The sequence below is a fragment of the Heptranchias perlo genome, unplaced genomic scaffold (assembly GCF_035084215.1).
Source record: "Heptranchias perlo isolate sHepPer1 unplaced genomic scaffold, sHepPer1.hap1 HAP1_SCAFFOLD_346, whole genome shotgun sequence".
NCBI classification, from domain to species: Eukaryota; Metazoa; Chordata; class Chondrichthyes; order Hexanchiformes; family Hexanchidae; genus Heptranchias; species Heptranchias perlo.
The window spans coordinates 170,726-190,902 of NW_027139358.1; the positions used below are offsets into that span (position 1 = coordinate 170,726).

Genomic DNA, 20,177 nt, shown 5'->3' on the forward strand with positions numbered 1-20,177 from the left:
CTTCTGCCTCACTTTGTGCAGTAAATCAGTTGTCTCAGTTCTCCAGGCCGAGTCCTCTATCTCCTGAAATCATGTCAAGAAACCTGCCATCACCAGGTGGGTTTTGATGTGCCTCTTGCTCCTTATTAATGGTCAGGAGAGCAGGAGGAGAGTCAGCGAGGTGAGTGCAATGTAAAAGGAGAGTCTGAGAGCGGGAGGAGAGTCCGAGAGGTGAGCACAGTGTAAAAGGAGAGTCCCGAGAGGTGAGCGCAGTGTAAAAGGAGAGTCCGAGAGGTGAGCGCAGTGTAAAAGGAGAGTCCCGAGAGGTGAGCGCAGTGTAAAAGGAGAGTCCGAGAGATGAGCACAGTGTAAAAGGAGAGTCCGAGAGGTGAGCGCAGTGTAAAAGGAGAGTCCGAGAGGTGAGCACAGTGTAAAAGGAGAGTCCCGAGAAGTGAGCGCAGTGTAAAAGGAGAGTCCGAGAGGTGAGCGCAGTGTAAAAGGAGAGTCCGAGAGGTGAGCACAGTGTAAAAGGAGAGTCCCGAGAGGTGAGCGCAGTGTAAAAGGAGAGTCCGAGAGGTGAGCGCAGTGTAAAAGGAGAGTCCGAGAGGTGAGCACAGTGTAAAAGGAGAGTCCGAGAGGTGAGCGCAGTGTAAAAGGAGAGTCCCGAGAGGTGAGCGCAGTGTAAAAGGAGAGTCCGAGAGATGAGCACAGTGTAAAAGGAGAGTCAGAGAGATGAGCACAGTGTAAAAGGAGAGTCCGAGAGGTGAGCCCGGTGTAAAAGGAGAGTCCGAGAGGTGAGCGCAGTGTAAAAGGAGAGTCCGAGAGGTGAGCTCAGTGCAAAAGGAGAGTCCCGAGAGGTGAGCGCAGTGTAAAAGGAGAGTCCGAGAGGTGAGCGCAGTGTAAAAGGAGAGTCCGAGAGGTGAGCTCAGTGTAAAAGGAGAGTCCCGAGAGGTGAGCGCAGTGTAAAAGGAGAGTCCGAGAGATGAGCACAGTGTAAAAGGAGAGTCCGAGAGGTGAGCGCAGTGTAAAAGGAGAGTCCGAGAGGTGAGCGCAGTGTAAAAGGAGAGTCCGAGAGGTGAGCACAGTGTAAAAGGAGAGTCCGAGAGGTGAGCGCAGTGTAAAAGGAGAGTCCGAGAGGTGAGCACAGTGTAAAAGGAGAGTCCGAGAGGTGAGCACAGTGTAAAAGGAGAGTCCGAGAGGTGAGCGCAGTGTAAAAGGAGAGTCCGAGAGATGAGCACAGTGTAAAAGGAGAGTCCGAGAGGTGAGCGCAGTGTAAAAGGAGAGTCCGAGAGGTGAGCACAGTGTAAAAGGAGAGTCCGAGAGGTGAGCGCAGTGTAAAAGGAGAGTCCGAGAGGTGAGCACGGTGTAAAAGGAGAGTCCGAGAGGTGAGCGCAGTGTAAAAGGAGAGTCCGAGAGGTGAGCACGGTGTAAAAGGAGAGTCCGAGAGGTGAGCACAGTGTAAAAGGAGAGTCAGAGAGGTGAGCGCGGTGTAAAAGGAGAGTCAGAGAGATGAGCACAGTGTAATAGGAGAGTCCGAGAGGTGAGCGCAGTGCAAAAAGGAGAGTCCCGAGAGCGGGAGGAGAGTCTGAGAGGTGAACACAGTGTAAATCCAGAGCAAATCATGGCAGCAGAGCTCGCACCCGTGATATGCTCCTCCTGCACTATGTGGGAAGTCATGGACACTACCGGTGTCCCTGGTGACCACGTGTGCAGGAAGTGTGTCCAGCTGCAGCTACTGGCAAACCGCATTTCGGAGCTGGAGCTGCGGGTGGATTCACTGTGGAGCATCCGTGATGCTGAGATTATCGTGGATAGCACGTTCAGTGAGGTGGTCACACCGCAGGTAAAGATTACGCAGGCAGAAAGGAAATGGGTGACCGCCAGGCAGAGTAAAAGGACGAGGCAGGTAGAGCAGGAGTCCCCTGGGGCCATCTCCCTCTCAAACAGATATTCTGCTTTGGATACTGTTGGGGGAGATGGCTTATCAGGGGAAAGCAGCAAGAGCCAGGTTCGGGGCACCACGGGTGGCTCTGCTGCACAGGAGGGGAGGAAGAAGAGTGGCAGGGCTATAGTGATAGGGGATTCAATTGTAAGGGGAACAGATAGGCGTTTTTGCGGCCGCAAACGTGACTCCAGGATGGTTTGTTGCCTCCCTGGTGCTCGGGTCAAGGATGTCACGGAGCGGCTGCAGGGCATTCTGGAGGGGGAGGGTGAACAGCCAATAGTCGTGGTCCATATCGGTACCAACGACGTAGGTAAAAAAAGGGATGAGGTCCTGCAAGGTGAATTTAAGGAGTTAGGAGATAAATTAAAAAGCAGGACCTCAAAGGTAGTGATCTCAGGATTACTACCAGTGCCACGTGCTGGTGAGTATAGGAACAGGAGAATAGACAGGATGAATGCGTGGCTGCAGGGATGGTGTAGGAGGGAGGGATTTAGATTCCTGGGACATTGGGACCGGTTCTGGGGAAGGTGGGACCTGTACAAGCGTGACGGGTTACACCCGAGCAGGACTGGGACCAATGTCCTCGCGGGGGTGTTTGCTAGTGCTGGTGGGGAAGGTTTAAACTGGAATGGCAGGGGGATGGGAACCTGAGCAGGGAGTCAGAGGAGGGGGAAACAAGGATCGAAACAAAAGACAGAAAGGGAAGAATCAATAGTGGAAGGCAGAGAAAACAAGGGGAAAAAACAAATAGGGCCACAGTGCAAAATAAAACTAAAATGACCAGCAATCTTAAAAAGACAAGTCTGAAGGCATTGTGTCTGAATGCGCGGAGCATTCGCAATAAGGTCGATGAATTAACAGCGCAGATAGATATTAACGGTTATGATATAGTTGCGATTACGGAGACATGGCTGCAGGGTGACCAAGGATGGGAACTGAACATCCAGGGGTATTCAATATTTAGGAAGGACAGGCAAAAAGGGAAAGGAGGTGGGGTAGCGTTGTTAGTAAAGGAGGAAATCAATGCAATAGTGAGGAAGGATATTGGCTCGGAAAATCACGATGTGGAATCTGTATGGGTGGAGCTAAGAAACACCAAGGGGCAGAAAACGTTGGTGGGGGTTGTCTATAGGCCCCCAAACAGTAGTGGAGATGTAGGGGAGGGCATTAAACAGGAAATTAGAGACACATGCAAGAAGGTTACAACTATAATCATGGGTGACTTTAATCTACATATAGATTGGTCAAACCAAATTAGCAATAATACTGTGGAGGAGGAATTCCTGGAGTGTGTACGTGATGGTTTTCTAGACCAATACGTTGAGGAACCAACTGGAGAACAGGCGTTCCTCGACTGGGTATTGTGCAATGAGAAAGGATTAATTAACAATCTTGTTGTGCGGGGTCCCTTAGGGAACAGCGGCCATAACATGATAGAATTCCTCATTAAGATGGAGAGTGAAGTAGTTGAATCGGAAACTAGGTCCTGAATCTAAATAAAGGAAATTACGCAAGTATGAGGTGTGAGTTTGAGAATCCCTACGTGGTCAGTTTTTAGTAAAATATTAAGATGCCTATGTGGCAAAGAAGCAGAATGCAAAATGGTTAGAAAGGGTTAATTAGTTAGTAACTGAGATTGGTACAGATGGCCTGGCCTCCTGCTGGGCCATATGTTTGCGTAGTCAGCAGGCCTGCATTGTCTTATCAATGATAGGTCTTTGATGTGAGTCAAGGACTGGTCTGAATGTCTCCATGTTTATGGCAGATCAATATAGGTAACGAGCTTAGCCAAAGTTGAAAGACATTCCAGGTTGGGAGATAAGGAACAGAAGGGACAGGGAAGAACATTCCAAGTTGGAAGGTGAGGAAGTGTCCCCTTTGATGTCTAACAGCAGCATGGTCAGCACATGGACGATTTATGATTGGCCGGAAATAATGTAACCTCGCATGGCAACCTGTGCCCGGCTTATGATTGGTGTTGACCCTCGTTAAGTATGTTCCAACCCTATTCATCTGTATAAAAACGTGTGGATTTCTGTATGTTTTTGTTCTTGCTCTGCCAGCATAGAGGGACTCTATCAGGAGTCCAAATCAATGCTGCAGACTAAGAACCCTGCTATTAAAGTTGTGCTGAACTTTAAAATGTATTCGACTTCAGTTTTTACTGAACCAGACTGAGGGGAAAGAATCCGGATCATCATTTGGTGGCAGCGGTGGGATCTTAACGGTCGTTCACCGAGGGTTCGCGGAGTAAGAGGCGGATTGTCTCAGACACGGAGGAAGGAAATGGCGCCCCGATGTAAGTAGTCTTAATTTACTACGTCGGTTTTCCTCCAATCCGTCAGTCTGACGACAAATCGTCCAATCGCTAACACTCGTGTTGCGTCCTTACAAGATTCAGGTCAGTCTGGCGAATACACAGAAATAGCAGGAAGAGGTCAGTGGTCGAATATCACTGAGGGAATAACTTGTAAGCGGTAGGTCAGTGGTTAATATCACTGAGAGTAGTCAGGGTTTAAGTTCCTGGTGATTGGATATAAACAGGAACTATTGATAAAAACTTAGATGCCGCCAAAAAGGCTCAGGAATTAATTTGGAAAAATAACAGAGGTACCTCAGCCAAAGAACTAATTGCTTTATGGAGACAGTACTGTAAAAAATGGATAGAATTAAGTGACTAGACAAATGTTTAAAAGACAGAGACCCGAAAAAGAAAGGTTTTGTTGTTTAAGTGTACTGTCCCTTTAAAAAGCCTGTCTTGATCAGTGTTTTTTTTGTCGGTGTTGTGGGCCACGCCCCCTTCTTACTGTGTCTTACGTGTTTTCTTCCTTTGTGTAATGTATCTGTCTTGTCGTGTGTTTAATTCTGATACTGCTGAATTAAAATTGGAGTTATTGAGGTTAAGTGACCTATTAAATTCTGGTTCTTATAAAGTGTGGGCATGTTAAATTCCAGACATGGGATCTTCAAAAAATTGGCATTTTGAATGGTTATTTTGTGATTGGCTGTGGTTTAAAAAGAGGTTAAAAATTAACGGGATAGATTAAAAAAACTATCAGGATCATTGTGATAGGAAAAGTCGGAAAGCTGGAACAGCTCGCAGCGTTGATTATAATCACATCCACTAAAAGTATGTGAAAAAATAGTGTGCAAAAATATAGTATAAAGCAATCCACAAATGTGAGAAGTAAAAAAATCAGTCAAACCTGTGTGAAGTGAAATTTTGAAGGTGGGAACTTAATCTCAAAAGGGAGAAGGATCAAGTTACTCCTACCACAAGAGCAAGTTAATATTAACCCCTTCCATCCCAAGAAGCCAGACTGTCCTGCCAAGACCAGTTCAAACAGATAGAAATGACCCAGTCGGTTGAGAACTGTCTGAGGCTTGCCCAGAACACAGGTGAACATGAGGTCACAATTGGTATAGGTTATATTAGTAAAATTGTCCCAATTACTCGGAAATGCCAAAGGCTACAATTGACTGAGATAAGTTTTCACGCTACAGTGAAAAATTGATAAGAAAGGAATGTAAAACAAATCATATGAAAAGGAAGCATAGGTTAGACAATTGGAAGTCCATTACTTGAGCTATGTACTGACACAGGGTACTAAACGCCTATCAGTTTTACCCTGCCACAGTATGATAAGGAAGTTCGACAAGTACTGGGGCTATTCAATTTTATTTGAAATTAATAGTAGAATACAAGATCTGACCAAAGAGGGGAGACCTTCCCTGACAAATTATATAACTCGCATTGAGAATGCTAAGAAAACTCAACAATTAGATCAACAGCTCCTAACTCAAGTGTTAAAACAAAGAGCGACATGGAATGGAGGTGGACATCGTAAAAAGAGATAGGCAAATATGGAGACGTAAAGATCTGTGATAAGTGATAGAGCAACTGCCTTTGCCTCAGTTGTTAACACCATTGATTTGACAACATTAGATCAAAAGGTCAGAGATTTAGGGTCTCGCATTAAAGATATATTAAAAGATAAATGAAAATACAGATAAGGAATTGTCTGAGGATCAAATACTGATCATACATTTGCACAGGATAGCTACAGTGCTAGAAACACATGCCCAAACCATTAATAAATTAATAAAAGAGGAATATAACGTATCTTAGCAGACGGCTGCTAATGATATCTGCTTAATGTGGTTCCATCTTGAAAACACAGAGATCAGGACTTGGAGTTAGAAATTCCAGTCTGCAGTCCTGCGTACATCTGTATGTGGGAGAGACAGTGTTTATTTCAAACAGGCTGCGTGCTCCAGAGAGAGAGGGAGAGAGTGGAACTAGGCAATTTCTCTCTCCTGTTTTGTTTTCTAAATTTGTTTTGGGTATAGGGATTATTCCTTTGGATAAATAAATAATAAATGAAGATTTGACAAATTAATCACTTGGGTTCTCAAGAAGAGCCGCAATGGATTTTCTGTATTTCTTTTAAAACAAGTGACCCTGGTTTTTTTTGGGACCACGTGAGTGTTGATGGTGCAGGATTACCCAGAGTAGTTACAAAGTTACGGTGCAACCTTTGCTGGAGAAATTTGGTGCAGGAAACGATCCAGTGGTGTTAAAGATTTAAGACTTTAGCTGCAGACATCAGCGGATACCAAATGTCACAGCGTGGTGATATCAACCTGATTCTCTTCTTTTGAAAACATTTTGATTTGTTTTGTTTTAACCTATTTGTTGTCTTCAGAGACAGAGTGCTCGAGGTGGGGAGATATGGGAATTTCTCTAAAGTCATTGAATTGGGCATGATAAGAGGTTAGTGTACAAAATTAAAGCCCATGGGATTGGGGGGAATATCCTGGCATGGATTGAGAATTGGTTGACAGACAGGAAACAGAGAGTAGGAATAAATGGGTCTTTTTCGGGGTGGCAGGCAGTGACTAGTGGGGTACCGCAGGGATCAGTGCTTGGGCCCCAGCTATTCACAATATATATCAATGATTTAAATGAGGGAACCAAATGTAACATTTCCAAGTTTGCAGACGACACAAAGCTGGGGTGGAATGTGAGCTGTGAGGAGGATGCAAAGAGGCTCCAATGTGATTTCGACAAGTTGGGTGAGTGGGCAAGAACATGGCAGATGCAGTATAATGTGGATAAATGTGAGGTTATCCACTTTAATTGTAAAAACAGAAAGGCAGATTATTATCTGAATGGTGATAGATTGGGAAAAGGGGAGGTGCAACGAGACCTGGGTGTCCTTGTACACCAGTCACTGAAAGCGAGCATTCAGATGCAGCAAGCAGTTAGGAAGGCGAATGGTATGTTGGCCTTCATTGCAAGAGGATTTGAGTACAGGAGCAGGGATGTCTTACTGCAGTTATACAGGGCCTTGGTGAGACCACATCTGGAGTATTGTGTGCAGTTTTGGTCTCCTTATCTGAGGAAGGATGTCCTTGCCATGGAGGGAGTGCAACGAAGGTTCACCAGACTGATTCCTGGGATGGCAGGACTGATGTATGAGGAGAGATTACATAAGAACATAAGAAATAGGAGCAGGAGTAGGCCAATCGGCCCCTCGAGCCTGCTCCGCCATTCAATAAGATCATGGCTGATCTGATCCTAACCTCAAATTTAAATTCATGTTCAATTTCCTGCCCGCTCCCCGTAACCCCTAATTCCCTTTACTTCTAGGAAACTGTCTATTTCTGTTTTTAATTTATTTAATGATGTAGCTTTCACAGCTTCCTGGGGCAGCAAATTCCACAGACCTACTACCCTCTGAGTGAAGAAGTTTCTCCTCATCTCAGTTTTGAAAGAGCAGCCCCTTATTCTAAGATTATGCCCCCTGTTCTAGTTTCACCCATCCTTGGGAACATCCTGACCGCATCCACCCGATCAAGCCCCTTCACAATCTTATATGTTTCAATAAGATCGCCTCTCATTCTTCTGAACTCCAATGAGTAGAGTCCCAATCTACTCAACCTCTCCTCATATGTCCACCCCCTCATCCCCGGGATTAACCGAGTGAACCTTCTTTGTACTGCCTCGAGAGCAAGTATGTCTTTTCTTAAGTATGGACACCAAAACTGTATGCAGCATTCCAGGTGCGGTCTCACCAATACCTTATATAACTGCAGCAATACCTCCCTGTTTTTATATTCTATCCCCCGAGCAATAAAAGCCAACATTCCGTTGGCCTTCTTGATCACCTGCTGCACCTGCATACTAACCTTTTGATTTTCTTGCACTAGGACCCCCAGATCCCTTTGTACTGCAGTACTTTCCAGTCTCTCACCATTAAGATAATAACTTGCTCTCTGATTTTTCCTGCCAAAGTGCATAACCTCACATTTTCCAATATTGTATTGCATCTGCCAAATCTCCGCCCACTCACCCAGCCTGTCTATATCCCCTTGTAGGTTTTTTATGTCCTCCTCACTCTCCACTTTCCCTCCCATCTTTGTATCATCTGCAAACTTTGATATGTTGCACTCGGTCCCCTCCTCCAATTCGTTAATATAGATTGTAAAGAGTTGGGGACCCAGCACCGACCCCTGTGGAACACCACTGGTTACTGGTTGCCAGTCCGAGAATGAACCATTTATCCCAACTCTCTGCTTCCTGTTTGATAACCAATCCTCCACCCATGCCAGAATATTACCCCCAATCCCGTGATTCTTTATCTTGAGATTGGGTCGACTAGGCCTATATTCACTTGAGTTTTGAAGAATGAGAGGTGATCTCATCGAAACATATAAAATTCTAACAGGACTAGACAGACTAGATGCAGGGAAGATGTTCCCGATGGCTGGGGAGTCCAGAACCAGGGGTCACAGTCTCAGGATACGGGGTTTGCCATTTAGAACCGAGATGAGGAGAAATTTCTTCACTCAGAGGGTGGTGAACCTGAGGAATTCTCTACCACAGAAGGCAGTGGAGGCCAAGTCATTAGATGTATTCAAGAAGGAGATAGATATATTTCTTAATGCTAAAGGGATCAAGGGATATGGGGAAAAAGCGGGAACAGGGTACTGAGTTAGACGATCAGCCATGATCATTTTGAATGGAGGAGCAGGCCCGAAGGGCCGAATGGCCTCCTCTTGCTCCTATTTTCAATATTTCTATGTCAGGATGAAGACAGCAGAGTGAATGGTTTGCACAGAGATATGTGAGGGAGTTGGGAACACAGATGAAATAATTAGTCTGCAGGCACATCGAGATACTTGGGAGGTCTGCAGTTCAATGTCGAGAAGGCAAGCTTCATCCGTTCGACAGAGAGAATTCCAACATGTGTGTACATCAGACAGAGGGACCTGGGGGTTATTGTCCTCCATTCTCGGTGCATGAGCTGTGGCATGAGGCTGTCTGAGAGTCAATAGGGTGTTCGGTGTCTTACTGGGACAATGGTAGCCACTGTGATTGCCTTGGCAACGGGCAGTAATCACCAGGCTTTGTTCTGTGATCTTAAAATGCGAAGGATTCGAAATTGTCACTTCCACACCGCCTGAGGAAGGGGAAAGCCCCCGAAAGCTTGTGGGATTAAAAATAAAATCGTTGGACTATAACTTGGTGTTGTAAAATTGTTTACAATTACTGGGACAAGGATGTGAAGGCCTTAGAGAGGGTGCAGAAGAGATTTACTAGAATGATTCCAGGGATGAGGGACTTCAGTTATGTGGATAGACTGGAGAAGCTGGGGTTGTTCTCCTTGGAACAGAGAAGGTTGAGAGGAGATTTGATCGAGGTGTTCAAAATCATGAAGGGTCTGGACAGAGTAAATAAGGAGAAACTGTGTCCAGTGGGAGAAGGGTCAGTAACCAGAGGACACGGATTTAAGGTGATCGGCAAAAGAGCCAGAGGGGAGATGAGGAAACATTTTTTTACGCAGCGAGTTGTTCTGATGTGGAATTCACTGCCTGAAAGGGCGGTGGAAGCAGATTCAATAATAACTTTCAAAAGGGAATTGGAGAAATATATGAAGGGAAAAATTTTCATGCCTATGGGGGAAGAGCAGGGGAGTGGGACTAATTGGACAGCTCTTTCAAAGAGCCGGCACAGGCACAATGGGCAGAATGGCCTCGTTCTCTGCTGGATGATTCTTTGATTCTATCTTACTCCTCTGAACTTTCCTCTCTCATTTCTCCTAGAATACACCCCTCCCCCCGTCCCTTCCACCCTGCGTTCTGACCGTGCTGAAATCGAATCTCATCACACACTCACCTCCTCCATCTCATTCTATCCCAGGACCTCAAAACTGTGGAACTCCTCCCCTCCCTCAGCCTCCCCACCCTTTGTCTCTCCTTGAACCATAGAAAAGATACAGCACAGAAGGGGGCCATTCGGCCCATCGTGTCCGCGCCGGCTCGAAGAACAACCAGGTGCCCATTCTAATCCCACCTTCCAGCACCCGGTCCGTAGCCCTGCAGCTTACAGCACTTTAGGTGCAGGTCCAGGTACTTTTTAAAAGAGTTGAGGGTCCCTGCCTCTACCACCAATTCGGGCAGTGAATTCCATACACCCACCACCCTCTGGGGAAAAAAGTTTTTCCTCATGTCCCCTCTAATCCTTCCACCAATCAGCTTAAATCTATGTCCTCTAGTTCTTGAACTCTCCGCTAGGGGAAACAGGTACTTCCTGTTGACTCTATCTGGGCCCCTCATAATTTGTACACCTCAATCGAGTCCCCCCTCAGCCTCCTCTGCTCCAAGGAAAACAACCCCAGCCTATCCAATCTCTCCTCGTAGCTGCAATTTTCAAGCCCTGGCAACATTCTTGTAAATCTTCTCTGCACTCTCTCCAGAGCAATTACGTCCTTCCTGTAATGTGATGACCAGAACTGCGCACAATACTCCAGCTGTGGCCTTACCAGCGTTTTATACAGTTCCATCATTACATCCCTGCTTTTGTATTCTATACCTCGGCTAATAACGGAGAGCATTCCGTATTCCTTCTTCACAACCTTATCTACCTGTACTGCCACCTTCAGGGACCTGTGCACATGCACTCCAAGGTCTCTCACTTCCTCTACTCCTCTCAATATATTCCCGTTTACTGCGTATTCCCTTTTACTGTTTGCCCTCCCTAAGTGCATTACCTCACACTTCTCCGGGTTGAACTCCATTTGCCACTTTTCCGCCCACTCCACCAACCCATCGATATCTTCTTGGAGTCTACAGCTATCCTCTTCACTATCAACTACACGGACAATTTTTGTGTCGTGCCTTCTCCCTCCGCCTATTCGACTGGTCTTTCTCCGGTTGGTTTCTGCACTCAGAGTCTTGGGCTCAGCCCAGCTTCTCGATTCGTGAAGTGACCGATGTTTATGAAGTGAGGAGGAGAAACCGTGCCTGGGAGACAGAGTGACACTCACCGCCAAACAGTCAAAGAGGGGGTCTGATCCAAAGGTGGGACGGAGACATTGCAAGGAGATGAGGCAAAGGAGGATCACCTGGAACACAGTAAAAGCATCAGGGTATTGGGGGATCTATCAGATCACTGACAGGACATTCATCTGATCTAAGACAAGAGATCCATTGGATCACTGGGAGGAGATCAGTAACGAAAGGGTTAAGTGAACAAGCTGAGAAAGGGGTGGAGCCACAGTATGGACTGAGAACACTCACTCTTAAAGAGACAGGAGGCTGAAAACAGGACACCTCGAACTCTCACCTTCTCTCCCAAACCAACCTCCAATTTCTCTTGTTTGCTGCTTCACCTCGTCCAGTACTGATTCAAAACCTCAGGTTCACAATCCGTGCCCGAGCCCCGAGCTCTGGACCCCAACTCCCGCCTGAACCCCGACCCCTGCTCGTCCCAACCCCCGCACAGACCCCGAATCCCACCAGGACCCTGACCCCCACCCGAACCCCGAACCCCCGCCCGGACCCCGAACGCCGACCCCGTCCAATGCCCAACTCCCACCCAGATCGCAACTCCTGACCAAACCCCGACCCCCACCTGAACCCCCCCAACCCAGCACAGACCCCGAACCCCCAACTGATTCCCCCCAACCCAGCACAGATCCCAAACCCTCAGACCCCCGCCAGGACCCCGACCCCTGCCTGGACCCCCCAACCCCTGCATAGACCCCAACCCCCAACTGGACCCCCCAACCCAGCACAGACCCCGAACCCCGAACCCCCGCCCGGACCCCGAACGCCGACCCCATCCAATGCCCAACTCCCACTCAGATCACAACTCCTGACCAAACCCCGCCTGAACAGACCCCGACCCCCACCTGAACCCCCAACCCCCGCATAGACCCCGACCCCCACCTGAACCCCCCAACCCAGCACAGACCCCAAACCCCCAGACCCCCGCCAGGACCCTAACCTGAACCCGCCCGAACCCCGCGTCCCATCCTCCTCTGCCCGAGCCTGGTGTGTTGAAGAAGCAGCCAATAGCCCTGCGAGCTGTTAGTTTCTCTCTCTGGTTGTTTGGTTACACTGGGTGTCTCTAACCAAGGTGGGGTTTACCCCTTTGTCTGTTATGAAAGGGCAACTTCGAGTTTCTCCCTCCAGTGGCTGCCCCAGGGCAGGTGGGAAGCTGCTGGGTCTCAGTCAAGGGCTCCACGGATGCTCGTGGTCAGTGACTGTAAGAGCTCGAGCCTGAGAGGGGCTGACTGCAGACTGCAGCATCTGATCGTCTGCTGGGGAAGTCTGGCACAGCCGGCTGTCTGGAACGAGGAAGTGTGGTCGTCCTGAGAGTAACATGTTCCACTCCTATTGATCAGTGTGTTTCCAGCCCAGTGAGGGAGGAAGCAGCGCTGGATCTAGTTCAGGGAATGAAGTGGGGCAAATGGAGCATGTTTCAGTGGGGGAGCATTTGGGGAACAGTGATCACAATATCATTAGGTTTAGGAAAAGGAACAATCAAGTGTGAAATTACTTAACTGGAGGAGGGTTAATTTCGTTGAGTTAAAAAGGGATCTTGCCCGGGTGGATTGGAATCAAAAATTGGTCGGCAAAATAGTAATTGACCAATGGGAGTCCTTCAGGGGGGAGGAGGTTTGGGTACAGAGTGGACACATTCCCACGAGGGGGAAAGGAAGGGCATCCAATGATAGAGCTCCCTGGATGAGTGATGATATAGAGATTAAAATGAAACAGAAAAAGGAGGTTTATGACGAATGTAAGGTTCATAATATCATAGAGAACCAGGCCGAACAGAGGAAGTACAGAGGAGATCAAAAACAGGGAATAAAAGGGGCAAAGAGAGAGAATGAGTGTAGTGCAGTGGATGAGAAAAGGGTGGCACTGCCAAATCTAGAGCCCCCTGGTTGTCTAGAAGTATACGGGGCAAGATAAAGCAGAAAAAGAAAGCTTATGACTGTCACAGAAAACTAAATACTGCAGAAAGCCTAGAGGAGTATAGAAAGTACAGGGATGACGTAAAAAAGGAAATAAGGAAAGCAAAGAGAGGGCATGAAAATATATTAGCGAGTAAGATTAAAGAAAACCCAAAGATGTTTTATCAGTACATTAAGAACAAGAGGATAGCTAAGGAAAAGGTGGGACCTATCAGGGATGAGAAGGGTAACTTGTGTGTAGAAGCAGAGGATGTGGGTAGGGTTTTAAATGAATATTTTGTCTCCGTATTCACAAAGGAAAGGGATGATCAGGAGGTAGTAGTTAAAGAGGAGAGCTGTGAAATATTGGATAAGGTGAACATAACGAGAGAGGAAGTACCAGAGGGACTGGAATCCTTGAAAGTTGATAAGTCACCAGGGCCGGATGGATTGTTTCCTGGGCTATTGAAGGAAGCCAGGGAGGAAATAGCGGATGCTCTGAGGATCATTTTCCAATCCTCACTAGATACAGGGGAGGTACGGGAGGACTGGAAGACTGCAAACGTAGTACCATTGTTTAAAAAGGGGACGAGGGAAAGGCCGAACAATTATAGGCCGGTCAGTCTTACCTCGGTGGTGGGCAAACTATTAGAATCAATACTGAGAGATAGGATAAACTGTCACTTGGAAAGGCATGGTTTAATCAGGGATAGTCAGCATGGATTTGTTCAGGGAAGGTCATGCCTTACAAATCTGATTAAATTCTTTGAGGAAGTGACAAGGAGGATTGATGAGGGTAGTGCAGTGGATGGTGTCTAGTGTGAGGTAATGTACTGAGGGAGGGCAAACAGTAAAAGGGAATACGCAGTAAACGGGAATATATTGAGAGGGGTAGAGGAAGTGAGAGACCTTGGAGTGCATGTGCACAGGTCCCTGAAGGTGGCAGTACGGTAGATAAGGTTGTGAAGAAGGAATACGGAATGCTCTCCGTTATTAGCCGAGGTATAGAATACAAAAGCAGGGATGTAATGATGGAACTGTATAAAACACTGGTAAGGCCACAGCTGGAGTATTGTGTGCAGTTCTGGTCACCACATTACAGGAAGGACGTAATTGCTGTGGAGAGAGTGCAGAGAAGATTTACAAGAATGTTGCCAGGGCTTGAAAATTGCAGCTACGAGGAGAGATTGGATAGGCTGGGGTTGTTTTCCTTGGAGCAGAGGAGGCTGAGGGGAGACTTGATTGAGGTGTACAAAATTATGAGGGGCCCAGATAGAGTAGACAGGAAGTACCTGTTTCCCCTAGCGGAGAGTTCAAGAACTAGAGGACATAGATTTAAGCTGATTGGCGGAAGGATTAGAGGAGACATGAGGAAAAACTTTTTTACCCAGAGGGTGGTGGGTGTATGGAATTCACTGCCCGAATTGGTGGTAGAGGCAGGGACCCTCAACTCTTTTAAAAAGTACCTGGACCTGCACCTAAAGTGCTGTAAGCTGCAGGGCTACGGACCGGGTGCTGGAAGGTGGGATTAGAATGGGCACCTGGTTGTTCTTCGAGCCGGCGCGGACACGATGGGCCGAATGGCCCCCTTCTGTGCTGTATCTTTTCTATGGTTCTAGGAGGTACTTAAAAGATTGGCAGCGATCAAAGTAGAAAAGTCACCCGGTCCGGATGGGACACATCCTCGGTCACTGAGGGAAGTAAGGGTGGAAATTGCAGAGACTCTGGCCACAATCTCCAATCCTCCTTAGATATGGGGACGGTGCTGGAGGACTGGAGGATTGTAAATATTACACCCCTGTTCAAAAAAGGGGAGAGGGATAAACCTGGCAATTACAGGCCAGTCAGTCTAACGTCGGTGGTGGGGAAACTTTTAGAGACAATAATCAGGGGTAAAATTAATTGGCGCTTGGAAAAGTCTGGGCTAATAAATAAAAGTCAGCACGGATTTGTTAAAGGAAAATCGTGTTTGATTGACAGGTACTGAGCTCCCATCCCTGACTCCAGATGTTTAGGATGGATGTGAAGGCCTTGGAGAGGGTGCAGAAGAGATTTACAAGAATGATTCCATAAGAACATGAGACCATAAGAGATAGGAGCAGGAGTCGGCCATTCGGCCCCTCGAGCCTGCTCCGCCATTTAATGAGATCATGGCTGATCTGATTTTTACCTCAACTCCACTTTCCCGCCTTTTCCCCATATCCTTTGACTCCCTCGCTGATCAAAAATGTGTCTAACTCAGCCTTGAATGTATTCAATGACTCAGCCTCCACTGCTTTTTGGGATAAAGAATTCCAAAGATTCATGACCCTCTGGGAGAAGAAATTCCTCCTCATTTCCGTCTTAAACGGGCGACCCCTTATTCTGAGACTCTGCCCCCTAGTTTTAGATTCCCCCATGAGGGGTAACATCCTCTCAGCATCTCCCCTATCGAGTCCCCTCAGAATCTTGTATGTTTCAATAAGATCTCCTCTCATTCTTCTAAACTCCAATGAGTATAGACCCAATCTGTTCAATCTTTCCTCATAAGACAACCCTTCCATACCCGGAATCAACCTCATGAACCTTCTCTGAACTGCCTCCAATGCAAGTATGTCCTTCCTTAAATAAGGGCACCAGAACTGTACGCAGTATTCCAGGTGTGGTCTCACCAGCACCCTGTACAGTTGTAGCACGACTTCCCTGCTTTTATACTCCATCCCCCTAGAAATAAAGGCCAATATTCCGTTTGCCTTCCGGATTACCTGCTGCACCTGTGTGTTGACTTTTTGTGTTTCATGTACGAGGACACCCAGATCCCTCTGTACCGCAGCATTTTGTAGTATTTCTCCATTCAAATAATATTTTGCTTTTTTATTTTCCCTCCCAAAGTGGATGACTTCACATTTTCCCACATTATATTCCATCTGCCAAATTTTTTCCCATTCGCTTAACCTGTCAATATCCCTTTGCAGACACTTTGTGTCCTCATCACAACTTGCTTTTCCACCTATCTTTGTATCATCAGCAAATTTGGCCACAAGACACTCTGTTCCTTCATCCAAGTCACTGATATATATTGTAAATAGTTGAGGCCCCCAGCACTGAGCCCTGCGGCATCCCACTAGTTACAGATTGCCATTTTGAAAATGACCCTTTTATCCCGACTCTTTGTTTTCTGTTAGTTAGCCAATCCTCTATCCATGTCAGTATATTACCCCCAACACCATGAGCTCTTATCTTGTGCAGTAATCTATTCCAGGGATGAGGGACTTCAGTTATGTGGAGAGACTGGAGAAGCTGGGGTTGTTCTCCTTAGAGCAGAGAAGGTTAAGGGGAGATTTGATCGAGGTGTTCAAAATCATGAAGGGTTTTGATAGAGTAAATAAGGAGAAACTGTTTCCAGTGGCAGAAGGGTCGGTAACCAGAGGACACGGATTTAAGGTGATCGGCAAAAGGCCCAGGGAGGGGATGAGAATATTTTACGCAGCGAGTTGTTCTGATCTGGAATTCACTGCCTGAAAGGGCGGTGGAAGCAGATTCAATAATAACTTTCAAAAGGGAATTGGTTAAATACTTGAAGGGGAAAAATTTACAGGGCTACGGGGAAAGAGCAGGGGAATGGGACTGATTGGATAGATCTTTCAAAGAGCCGGCACAAGTACAAATGGTCTCATTCTGTGCTGTATCATCATATGATTGTCTGGATCGATAGAGAGACAGTCAGACAGATTTACCTGCATGCACTAATCCAGTGAGTCTGATTCCAAACCATGTACCGTTCTGTGATACCGTGTGCAGTCCAGCTGACCCGTATAGAGAGAGAGGGAGGGAGTCGGGGAGAGAGAGGGAGTCGGAGAGAGAGAGAGGGAGTCGGGGGGGAGAGAGAGAGGGAGTCGGGGGGGAGAGAGAGAGGGAGTCGGAGAGAGAGAGAGGGAGTCGGGGGGGAGAGAGAGAGGGAGTCGGGGGGGAGAGAGAGAGGGAGTCGGAGAGAGAGAGAGGGAGTCGGGGGGGAGAGAGAGAGGGAGTCGGGGGGAGAGAGAGAGGGAGTCGGGGGGGAGAGAGAGAGGGAGTCGGGGGGGAGAGAGAGAGGGAGTCGGGGGGAGAGAGAGAGGGAGTCGGGGGGGAGAGAGAGAGGGAGTCGGAGAGAGAGAGAGGGAGTCGGGGGGGAGAGAGAGAGGGAGTCGGAGAGAGAGAGAGGGAGTCGGGGGGGAGAGAGAGAGGGAGTCGGGGGGGAGAGAGAGAGGGAGTCGGGGGGGAGAGAGAGAGGGAGTCGGGGGGGGAGAGAGAGAGGGAGTCGGGGGGGAGAGAGAGAGGGAGTCGGGGGGGAGAGAGAGAGGGAGTCGGGGGGGAGAGAGAGAGGGAGTCGGGGGGGAGAGAGAGAGGGAGTCGGAGAGAGAGAGAGGGAGTCGGGGGGGAGAGAGAGAGGGAGTCGGGGGGAGAGAGAGAGGGAGTCGGGGGGGAGAGAGAGAGGGAGTCGGGGGGGAGAGAGAGAGGGAGTCGGGGGGAGAGAGAGAGGGAGTCGGGGGGGAGAGAGAGAGGGAGTCGGAGAGAGAGAGAGGGAGTCGGGGGGGAGAGAGAGAGGGAGTCGGAGAGAGAGAGAGGGAGTCGGGGGGGAGAGAGAGAGGGAGTCGGGGGGGAGAGAGAGAGGGAGTCGGGGGGGAGAGAGAGAGGGAGTCGGGGGGGAGAGAGAGAGGGAGTCGGGGGGGAGAGAGAGAGGGAGTCGGGGGGGAGAGAGAGAGGGAGTCGGGGGGGAGAGAGAGAGGGAGTCGGGGGGGAGAGAGAGAGGGAGTCGGGGGGGAGAGAGAGAGGGAGTCGGGGGGGAGAGAGAGAGGGAGTCGGGGGGGAGAGAGAGAGGGAGTCGGGGGGGAGAGAGAGAGGGAGTCGGGGGGGAGAGAGAGAGGGAGTCGGGGGGGAGAGAGAGAGGGAGTCGGGGGGGAGAGAGAGAGGGAGTCGGGGGGGAGAGAGAGAGGGAGTCGGGGGGGAGAGAGAGAGGGAGTCGGGGGGGAGAGAGAGAGGGAGTCGGGGGGGAGAGAGAGAGGGAGTCGGGGGGGAGAGAGAGAGGGAGTCGGGGGGGAGAGAGAGAGGGAGTCGGGGGGGAGAGAGAGAGGGAGTCGGGGGGAGAGAGAGAGGGAGTCGGGGGGGAGAGAGAGAGGGAGTCGGGGGGGAGAGAGAGAGGGAGTCGGGGGGGAGAGAGAGAGGGAGTCGGGGGGGAGAGAGAGAGGGAGTCGGGGGGAGGAGAGAGAGGGAGTCGGAGAGAGAGAGAGGGAGTCGGGGGGGAGAGAGAGAGGGAGTCGGAGAGAGAGAGAGGGAGTCGGGGGGGAGAGAGAGAGGGAGTCGGGGGGGAGAGAGAGAGGGAGTCGGGGGGGAGAGAGAGAGGGAGTCGGGGGGGAGAGAGAGAGGGAGTCGGGGGGGAGAGAGAGAGGGAGTCGGGGGGGAGAGAGAGAGGGAGTCGGGGGGGAGAGAGAGAGGGAGTCGGGGGGGAGAGAGAGAGGGAGTCGGGGGGGAGAGAGAGAGGGAGTCGGGGGGGAGAGAGAGAGGGAGTCGGGGGGGAGAGAGAGAGGGAGTCGGGGGGGAGAGAGAGAGGGAGTCGGGGGGGAGAGAGAGAGGGAGTCGGGGGGGAGAGAGAGAGGGAGTCGGGGGGGAGAGAGAGAGGGAGTCGGGGGGGAGAGAGAGAGGGAGTCGGGGGGGAGAGAGAGAGGGAGTCGGGGGGGAGAGAGAGAGGGAGTCGGGGGGGAGAGAGAGAGGGAGTCGGGGGGGAGAGAGAGAGGGAGTCGGGGGGGAGAGAGAGAGGGAGTCGGGGGGGAGAGAGAGAGGGAGTCGGGGGGGAGAGAGAGAGGGAGTCGGGGGGGAGAGAGAGAGGGAGTCGGGGGGGAGAGAGAGAGGGAGTCGGGGGGGAGAGAGAGAGGGAGTCGGGGGGAGAGAGAGAGGGAGTCGGGGGGGAGAGAGAGAGGGAGTCGGGGGGGAGAGAGAGAGGGAGTCGGGGGGGAGAGAGAGAGGGAGTCGGGGGGGAGAGAGAGAGGGAGTCGGGGGGAGGAGAGAGAGGGAGTCGGAGAGAGAGAGAGGGAGTCGGGGGGGAGAGAGAGAGGGAGTCGGAGAGAGAGAGAGGGAGTCGGGGGGAGGAGAGAGAGAGGGAGTCGGGGGGGAGAGAGAGAGGGAGTCGGGGGGAGGGAGAGTCGGGGAGAGAGAGAGAGAGGGAGAGTCGGGGAGAGAGAGGGAGTCGGGGGGGAGAGAGAGAGGGAGAGAATGAGGGGGAGACAGACAGACAGAGAGCGAGCGGGAGGGATACGAACATACCTTTCCTCTGTAAGACATTGTTTGGGGGATGATCTTGTCCAGTGCTGCCGTCTGCTCGAGCTCACTCCCGACACTGACTGAGTTTTGCTTCAGTTCCACGTTTTATGGAGGGGCAGTGATGGAATTCCACTGGCCTCTCCGTCACCTGTTAATTGGTGTCAAAGTGACACAATGTCACTTGTTAAACAGACCCAGAGAGAGGGAGGGAGGGAGGGAGGGAGACAGAGAGACGGGGAGGGAGAGGGATGGGGACAGAGAGAGGGAGAGACACAGAGAGAGGGAGGGATTGATTTTCAAGGGTCGGTGGGATGGCAGCGATCGGGGGGGAGGGGGGTCAGTGGGGGGTCAGTGGGCGTGTGGCAAACACAGAAAATAAAATCTTACCGTTTCCCTCGCGATCGCGATTCAATTGGTGGCCCTTTCCGTCGTCAACCTGCGCAGAGGGCGGTCCACGCACCCGCATCACAGGCTGTCAGCTGGAGTGTCTCTATTTAAAGGGGCAGTCCTCCAATGGCTTTTGCTGCAGGAAAGACCCAGAAAACACAATGGAGCAGCCCAGGGGAAAGGCCCCTCCTAAATTTACCGATGCCTCACTCCAGGTGCGACTGGATGGGGTGAGGGGGAGGAGGGATGTGTTCTACCCGGCGGGCGGGAGGAAGTGGCCTGTCTCTGTCACCAACAGCAGCAACATCTCCCACACCTGGATCCAGTGCAGGAAGTGCTTCAAT

General features: G+C 49.8%; 1 protein-coding gene across 1 annotated transcript in view; it reads right to left on the minus strand.

Annotated features, from left to right (window-relative positions):
• LOC137311514 (intelectin-1b-like) overlaps nt 1–19,912 on the minus strand; it is a 42,149-nt gene extending 22,237 nt beyond the window's left edge. Inside the window, exon 1 of the mRNA XM_067978667.1 lies at nt 19,834–19,912. Coding sequence (XP_067834768.1) covers nt 19,834–19,912 — 79 coding nt within the window. The remainder of the gene's footprint in view (nt 1–19,833) is intronic.
• Between the last annotated feature and the right edge of the window lie 265 nt (nt 19,913–20,177).